Source organism: Haliotis rufescens, unplaced genomic scaffold (genome assembly GCF_023055435.1).
Source record: "Haliotis rufescens isolate VD_foot unplaced genomic scaffold, xgHalRufe1.0.p SCAF_12, whole genome shotgun sequence".
Classification (NCBI taxonomy): Eukaryota; Metazoa; Mollusca; class Gastropoda; order Lepetellida; family Haliotidae; genus Haliotis; species Haliotis rufescens.
In genome coordinates this window covers 38934592-38944617 of record NW_025963802.1, presented here as the reverse complement: position 1 = coordinate 38944617, position 10026 = coordinate 38934592, and the positions used below count along the sequence as shown (strand labels likewise).

The window sequence follows — 10026 nt, the reverse complement described above, 5'->3', positions numbered from 1 at the left end:
TATCATACTTCGCTACCGGTTTTAATGGTTCCCATTTCGTTCGTTATCATCATACAACTATTACTGGAAACTCATATCGCTTACAATGCTGGTCGTCACGCCGAAGACCCGGGTTCGAATCCGTGATATTGCTGGAATATTGCTAAAAGCGGCGTAAAACCAAACTCACTCACTCACTCACTACAATGCTGGAAATAACGTAAAAAATTTAACATTGTAAGGATCATAACAGTGCATATTGTGGCTGATCTGCCGTTTCAGTAAACTATAATATGTTACAATTGACAATTGCAGGGTTAGGAAATATATTCATTTTGCAATTTTACTGGAATGATACATTTCATGTACCTTTATCATGTACCTTTATCCATCATCATGAGGTTTTAATGGAGAAAATATGTCGTGTTCATTAAGGTCATTCTAACCACAAGTTTTTTCGGACAAAAAAGAGTTGAACAAAATATTTGCCAAATTAACGCATTGTCCAAACCACATTACATATAGAACCTGTTTGTCGATCGATAGTGTTCTTGTCACAGATGTAATCATGCTACCAAATGGTTTGCCAACTGTCACATTCCTACGTCCCATGAATACTGTTCCTGTGAAGTACTGCTTTGGTTATAATGTAGTCTGGTCTGTAGTACCATATTCGACGTAATAAGCGCCCCGCTCTAATAAGCGCCCACGGCGATATTTGCTAATATATTGGCTTGTGAACAATACCAATTAGCACCCCTTCCGATTGATCAATGTACACAAGACTAATTTATTCGCGTATAAATCGCACTCGTGTGTTAAATGCAACCTTAATTATGGGCAATTAAATTCTTATAAAATATATCTGTCGTACATGAACATTTCAGGCTGTCAGCATAAACCACGAAATTTTATCTTTTATATTTTTTTTTCGGCAAAATAATATTCTAATATGAGCCTTCTATATTTAATTATGAGGTCGCAAAATAATATTCTAATATGAGCCCTCTATATTTAATTTTGAGGTCGCCCTGGGCGCTTATTACGTCGAATACGGTAAATGAAATTGATACATCGCAACGCTTGCGGACAGAAATGTGCCTCTGTTGGCACAGCAGGAATGGTTTCAGGTTGGATGACATGGGGATGTGTGTGCAAAACCTTCTGGCGCCTTTCAGTAAATAAGTGAGTGAGTGAGTATGGTTTTACGCCGCTTTTAGCAATATTCCAGCAATATCACGGCGGGGGACACCAGAAATGGGCTTCACACATTGTACCCATGTCGGGAATCGAACCCGGGTCTTCGGCGTGACGAGCGAACGCTTGAACTACTAGGCTACCCGACCGCCCTTCAGTAAATAAAACTTGACAGGAAGTTGAGAAAGCAAATAGAATACACACTGATCCACCGACCAGAGGAAATAATGCCACCCACTGTATGTGGGGTCTGTATTAATACTCATTATTAGCATGTGGGGTGATAATGACCATGATACTATGCAAAAGGCAAACACACAATGTCCTCCAATACACCAATTAGCGTTGTGGCAATGTGGGGGGAAATGAAAATAGTGAAAAAAAATGAAAATGGTTATGATTGATATACATTTTTGGCCACTGTAGCAGAAGTGATTCTAAGTTGGATTATAAAACATATCAACAGTCTGTTACTTTTTACTCACAAATCGAAACCAACAACTTGCCTTTTACAGAAATACAGCATTAGGGATATACATGTGCTTGAACCTGGCTCTCTCACTTCGAGACAATGTTACATTGCAGTCTGGTAATATGATACAATATCATTGTGTCTAATAAATGTTTATGCACATAATTTCTATATAGAAACATGAAACCAATAACGACGCTCACATTGGCCATTGTGTAAATATATATTTGGTCCAATTTACTGTCTGGACTTGTATGTGATTTTATACACACAAAGATTATTTCAAAACCAAACAAGTGAATTGTGTGCAGAAAATCTTTATTTAAGAACAGGTTATTACAACCCTTCTTTGTCATTAAGGGGGCACGGGTGGCCAAGTTGTCTAAGGAGCCGCGATTCGCTGTGCAGAGTTGCGTCCCTTGGGCAAGCCAGAAACCTATGATTGTTGGTTCGAATCCCGGTTCGCCCCGATTATGTTTCTAGGTTTGTCAGCACCATACCCGTGCTCCTGGGTTTCACCGAAGTGGTAAACGTCTGCATCACTTCGGGCTTTCCTCCCACATTAAGCTGACACGCCGCGATATAACTGGAATATTGTTATAAGCGGCGTTAAACCAAACTCACTCACTCACTTTGTCATTAAATGATTTCCATTCTGGAAGCATGTTTGACCCAGAACGATATTTTATATTTTACTTATCACCTGTAATAAAAACATGAACTGTATCGTGTGGTTGGGCGACGATGGTCACGGAAAGTTTTAGGATGGGTGACCATTTTCGACAACTGACTGCTGAGAGTTTGTTTCTACGGCCTGTAGCACATGCAATGTCCCCTTTCGGCATGTTCAAAATATGCCTATGTATGCCCTGTAGTGAATGGGTACCCGGTAGGAGGAGATGGTAATGTGACTTAACCTTCTAACGTCCCACAGGCAGCTTGGGGTGTATTGGCCCTAGATTGCTTAGAATATAAATCGGGTGCACGCTAATCAGGTGACTGGGGCAATATTAAGATCTATCATAGTCTAAGCGCAATTGAACACCTACAAATGGATAAGTGCGATATACAAGTTCATAGTTTGGTTGGTTTGTTGTTTAACGCCGCACTCAGCAATATTCCATCTATATGACGGCAGTCTGTAAATAATCGAGTCTGGACCAGACAATCCAGTGATTGATATCATGAGCATCGATCCACGCAATTTGGATCGATGACATGCATCAACCAAGTCAGCCAGCCTGACCACCCGATCCCGTTAGTCGCCTTTTACGACAAGCATATAAAATGCTTCATATACCACATGGGTATTATTACAAGTGAGACTAGCTTCCCAGGGCAGAATGATTGAGTACTTGTTATCATGTTGTACCTCGATGTATGTGTCGTCGTACACTACGCCGTTGGTTGTTCAGCAGTGATGGTAGCAAATGTGATTTCGAAAAAGCTGTACTCGCGCTTGTGAAGTGACTTGCATCAGTTGCCTCTATACAAATCGAATGCCTATTTAAACTTTGCACTAACGATCCTTTTATTGAACAAACTGGAAGATTGTTTGAAAGACATGATGACGCAATCACCAATTGCAACCATACATCCACATATCCATCTTAACGTTTCAGCCCACATGGCTCTGTGGTTTCTAAGGGTAAGTCTCTTCACCGTTCAGAATTGATTTTTACAAAGCGTTTTTGAATGGCATGAATACTCTTATATCATCGCGTTGATACACATAATCTGATACTACATTTAATACACTTTGAAATATTGCAATTTAAAACCAAAATTGATTATAGCGCCATGAATACGTCTTGTTCCTATTATGGTGCAAGATTTCCTGCAAAGATTCCAGGCTCATCCTTTCAATCTGTTTGGAGAAGAAGTCGAACGTTAAAGGACAGACGAGCTTACACGCTCCAACTCTACAATATTGCTTGCATCACTCACTGGTATTTCAACTGCTACACTTTGGAGAATGATTGACGCGGTGCACCAATACGAACATATATGTACTGATATGTTTAGCATGAGTGAGTGAGAGAGTGAGTTGGGTTTAACGCCGCTTTTAACAGTATTCCAGTTATATCACGGCGTGTCAGCTTAATGTGGAAGGAAAGCCCGAAGTGATGCAGGTCTCAGACGATTACCACTTCGGTGAAATCCACGAGTACTGGTATGGTGCTGACAAACTTAGAAACATAATCGGGACGAACCGGGATTCGAACCTACAATAGGTTTCTGGCGTGCCCAAGGGACGCAACTCTGCACAGCGAATCGCGGCGCCTTAGACGACTGGGCCACCCGTGCCCCCTGTTTAGCATGGACTATGATATATGTATATCCGTTTGTAATGATAATAATGAACATTTAGAGGTTTATATGATTTTTGATCTTATGCAGTTGACTCAATACCATATGAGCACGAAGGGTGCTGCTAAATATTAATGGTAGTAATCATAAACAATTGTAGGGCCTTGCATAATATTAATGGTAGGACTCATTGAAAGATGAAAGGTGTTGCATAATATTAATGGTAGGACTACTCACCAGAGGAAGGGTGTTGCATAATAGTAATGGTAGTACTACTCACCAGAGGAAGGGTGTTGCATAATATTAATGGTAGTACTACTCACCAGAGGAAGGGTGTTGCATAATATTAATGGTAGGACTCATTGACAGATGAAAGGTGTTGCATAATAATAATGGTTGTACGCATTAACAGACAGGTGAAGATCCGGGGTAGAATAGGTCTTCAGCAACAAAGACTTGCCGTAAAAAGCGATCAATCTTGTCATGAGATACGGCTAACGGGATCGGGTGGTCAGGCTCGCTGACTTGGTTGATACATGTCATCGTATTCGAATTGCATGGATCGATACTCATGATGTCAGTCACTGGATTATTCGGTCCAGACACGATTATTTACAGAACGCCATCATGTAGCTGGAATATTGCTGAGTGCGGCGTTAAACAACAAATAAACAAACAAGCATTCACAGATGACGACTACAGTATGATGCAACGTCCTTTGTGTTCCTCGTCATCTCCATATATGCATCAGGACTTCAAAGATGACACCAAGAACTAGAAAGGAATCACATAACAATGTAGGAATGCTAAGTAATTTACTCAAAAGTGAACAAGTATCACATAATGCCATGCAAAGAGTACCCAGGCAATACTAACAGCATTTATACATGTTATTAACAAAGCATATTGTCGAACTTAATGGACAACACTCAAAATCAAATCATAATAAGATTTATTCATACACAACATTATACTGACGTGTATGTGCTTTTCACATAAATATACTTAAAGAACAGCTAAGAAACCACCACCTGTATCCAAAACATATAACTCAAATAAATAAATTCAAGAAATCAACTCAACTGAATATGATACCAAAACCTGCAACACATGATTAATTTAAGATTGCCATAACTATTTTTATAATCAAAATTCAAACACAAACTCGGGAAAACAACCACAAAACAACACGAACATAGACATGTTTGTAGAAATAGTAAAATTTATATTAACACATCATGTTTTAAATATTGCTTCAAAATTTGAAACAATACCTACATAATCGCAAGATGGTGATTCATTTGAGTTCATATGTATAGGTGCAGTATTTAACTGAGGAATATACTGCAAGCGATTCTTAGGTTCGCCAGACAAACATTTTATTTTGGGGTTTATGTTTCCAGGAACCCGAAACACATTTGGCCTCGCCCGCTAATAGACTGCGGTTTACTGATTAGCTAATAATAGAATGGTAGGGGCTTGTGTTTCCGTTTTACTGGTCCTCGGGTTTAAGGGGTTAAATCGGAAACATACAAATTAGAAGCTCCAACGCCGGAAAATAATCAGTCTCGGATATCTCGAATTCTAGAGAGCGTAATAGACAAAAAAAGCTTATGAAAATATATAAATCGACCAAAGTTGATGGATGGACAATGGACAATGGACGCTATACATTAGATTAACTCACTTGATCAAGAAATTGAACTAATACAGAAATAATATTTCACAAATATATTGTACACATCACTAGGCATAACACAGACTGTAATAAAACTATATGCACAATAAACAATGAAAATCGTGTACATTAGACTCTACATGAATATGGCTGAAGTTTTTAGATCCACAGTTTCATAAGGAATGGGAAAACATAAAATATTTGAATACTGAATACTAAAATGAACAAACAGAATAATAATGTCCGACGTTTACATAAATTTATTGGAATGCATATTAACTACAAACAACACACCACCTAAAAGTGATTGGTTTAAAAACAAGAATAAGAAATCAAATCATTAAATGTGATACCACAACTGTGCAGGTTGTATGATTGCTATGGCTAGTGAAGACAATTGACAGCGATCAATGGAGAACAGAACTGGACAAAAATGCAAACTATAATAATTTAACTGAGCTTAGTTGAAGGCAAAACAATGCACCACGATTATTTATATGTACAGATTAATATCAAACAAAATCCTTTCTTTGAGAGAACTGGGCCACCCACCCTGTCAATGAGAGAAGAATTGATTGTACGACATATACAGTTTTAGTGCTTTTGTAATTACAATTTGAAAAATGGGCAAAGTGAAAATAATCATCATCAGACTGCAGTCTTATAAATAAACGTGACAAAACCTTTACCATAAACATAACAAATATCTCTAATCAGAGTCTGTGTTCTTGCGAAAAGGTGCCCCACCGGTGGCAAGTCATGTGTTCATTTGTTCAAACAGGGACACCTATGGTCACAAACACGAAGATAACGGTAAGACTTGTTGACGAAACTTTTAATTAACTATCTAATGATATTGAGGTCGGACTTATAGAAATCGTGAAAAACTTCAGAAAAGCATGAATGTTCCCACTCAGTCCATGACCATCTACCAAAGGGTATTTCCGCGAATGACAGTATTCAATTTGCTAAAACAGATTTTAAGAATGACTTTCATGGAAAGCAGGTCTTGCGCGTATAACGGTTCCTGATTGAGTGTACATTTCTTAAAGATATGGGTTGTTGTGACTGTGTAGCCGACGGCAAAGTTTTTGTACAATATATCTTCGGAAAGGGAAAGAGTGAGTATAGTTTTGAGCCGTTTTTAGCAATATTCCAGCAATATCAAAGCGGTAGATAACAGAAATGGGCTTCACACATTGTACCCATGCAAGGCATCGAACCCGGGTCTACAGCATGACGACCCCTAGGCTAGCAATATCGTCTATTCTTTAGTTGGCTCTAAGTCAACCACAGTTTCAGGTTCCTCAAGAATTTTCTTTTTAGGAGGCGGACATACACATGCACATTCTTTTGCAGTTATTTTTTCATCATATTTGTCATACAAACATGCTGTCACTTCTGGAGTTGCAATATCTTCAGATGACAATGAAGTAACGTCAGCTTTACCATCTTTTGGGGAAAGACTCACTTCAACGACCTGCCATTTCTCAATGGTGTTTTCTAGTCCAAGTTTCAACATAAGTCTTAGGTCCGAAAATTCTGTATTCTCTAGCTTTAATCCACACGTGCCAAGTGCACTTCTAGCAACCCCTCCGAAAATTAACGGTAGAAGTCCACCAGACGCGGTCAAAAGAAGTTGTTTCAATGAAGATACCTTATACCTATCTCCAAAGACGAGCACCACGAACAGGAACAACCCTAGGAAGACACCAGTTGACACAAGCCTGTTGAATGACCGCATAACATTCGTACGAACAACGCCTGGACATCCGGGCACCCGTAAATGTATATTATTCATCACAAAGTTTTTTGATATTGCATAGCAAGTCTTATCTTGAGATTTCCGAAGGAAAATTGCAGCCATACCCACAGTGTCACAACTAACTCTATTTGTTCTTTCATCATAGTTAATGTCAATGGACCCATTGAAGTTCGGTGACAGTGGAAGAAGGACTATTTGTTTCTTTTCGGGCAATGTACACTTTACAAGCTCGGTCTCTACCTCAGCAAATATAAGTTTCCTCATTATTCTAGAATACTGAACATACAATAAAGTAATGCACCTCAATATGTCTCTTGCATACATTGCAGAAAATAATGCCATTGCACAATAGATCAACATTTTGTCTGAATGGAACACTAAACCAAGGAATGTATAGAAGATAACTTTAATATAAAAGGCTAAACAGAAATGGGTCCAGTAGAGCACCAAACAAAACAGTACGCTATATGACAACACGTACAAGAACATATTACAGCCATCAGTCTTGAGATACTCTGGTGGTTCATTGGTACTATTTGGATTGATCAGCTTGTTAATCTTAACAAGAAAGCGTCTTAACCTTGAGATATGCATTCCAGGGAGGATGAAAAGGCGTACCACAACGGACAACAATGGTATGTGTAGCACTATTGATATTGGAAGGGTAATTATAACAATGATTGGGGACAGAATTATTCCAACCATTCCCGTGTTTCTCACAATGACCAAACACATCTGGAAGCTACCATGAAGCACTGTTTGTATGCTTTCCTTGTCGCATGTCCAAAGAACCTTGCCAAGACTTGGCAATTTTATGCTTTTTATCCGCAGAAAGATAAGGATTGCCAAAGGTATTAGGGAAGCAAATAATGTGTTCAAACACCTTCTAATACGGACAGATGTAGAGTAAATACCTTGTTCGGCTGTAATGTTCTGTCTTGCTAAAGCAATGACATATTCAGTATATTTCGAGTCAAGATAAGTTAAGGAACAACTAATGCTTACAACCAATGGTACGAAACAAATAACCCAGACTGCTCGCTTTCTCATCCTTCTAATATAGTAGAAAATTTTACATATTTTTTCTGAAACATAAAGGGACAGGTGCATAGAGTTCATACAAAAGTCCAGCCAACACGCACGCGTCTTCGGGACTGCAATAAGTGTTTCATTTAGAAGCTTGGTCCACGTAACAGGGGCTTCATTTTCCATGAGGTATTCTGAAGAGTCCACTTGCACTGTAACGTTATTGATAACCCAGGTCGTTTCTTCAACTGGTACTTTACAGTCTTCATGGTCAAGTTCTTTCAGAGGAATCGTTTTATTTCCTATTTTCATGGACCATTCTTTGCATGTTCTTATCAGCTCAACCGGTTGGTGTTGAAGAATGTAAGCCTTAAAATTCTTAAAAGAAATTTTATGGTGAATATAAAAGAATCGTGGAACGATTTGAGGAAAGAACAAGACCGCGAGAATTGTTGCCACTAAAATGATCGTATGGAGCAGATCAATCCACACATCACTCGCCATGTACTCACATATCATTTCCTTTTGACCTTTCTCAAACCTGCAGCAGACATATGTGAGATTTGCTTCCACTTTCCCGTTCTCAATCGTCTTGTTCACAACCATGGTGCATATTCGTTGATGCGTTCTATGTAAAGAAATTTCTTTTTTTTCATAGTGGAAATCCGAAGCCAGGAGGGTCCGCATGGCAAGAAGTCTCTGGGCACTGTTCATATGTTGAAGGCATCCACTAGGGCTATCAGTTAATTCGACGTTCATTTCTGCAATACCGTTGCTGAGGAATCCCATTGAATAAAATTCAAAGTTATCATTAAGCATCAGCAATCTGACACCTTGCTGGTTGACTGTGCGGATCCAAATGTTCGGTCGAAACAAATCCCCACCAGCATCAGCGAGGACCGTGTTGGGGTAGTTTTGAAACGTCACGGTATATCTTACTATATTGATATCTGTATTCCTCAAGTAAATATGAAGAATAGCACCCACATCTTTATCCACTGGTTTTAATGTACACTGAGACGAATTGAAAACTGTACCTTGGGTTGTCGCCACTGTCGTCAATGGCGTTGCTGTAGACGAGGCCGAGGAAACCACGGATACAGAAATCACCATGAAGGCACAATGCAGAAGTGGAAACATGACTGATGCAGACTGAATGCGCTTGAGATAAAATCATCTTCGGTTGTCCCAGGGCAGATGTATATATATTCCCAAAAGTTATTTCTTAACGGAGTGTAAACCAATGAAATTAAAAGACTTGTGTAATACCAGCCAATCAAGTGACATGAAGCTGTTACAGAATAATAAATCTGACAATGATCAGGTGATGGCGTATGAACAGTCGATAGTTTCATACCGTATTTAATTGCATAAAACGACCAAACCATTTACACAATCATAAGAATACCTGCTAAAGGCAGAATCCATTGCACGATTCCAACCACATTGTGGCCATGTGTTAACAAATCACTATCAAATAGTGATGATACAAGGTGTTCTGGAAAAGGTGAGCCTATCTTTCCACACTTAACGCTTTCAGGTATATAGTCCAACTCGGTACTGCATTATATGATTTAGAATCAAAGAATTCGTGCAAGA

At 38.9% G+C, this 10026-nt stretch overlaps 1 protein-coding gene across 1 annotated transcript; it reads right to left on the bottom strand.

Moving 5' to 3' along the window:
- Nucleotides 1-4759: 4759 nt before the first annotated feature.
- LOC124150905 lies at nt 4760-9584 on the bottom strand. Its single transcript, XM_046523095.2, has one exon. The coding sequence runs from the start codon at nt 9565-9567 to the stop codon at nt 6901-6903; it is 2667 nt and encodes an 888-aa protein (XP_046379051.2). The 5' UTR covers nt 9568-9584; the 3' UTR covers nt 4760-6900.
- Between the last annotated feature and the right edge of the window lie 442 nt (nt 9585-10026).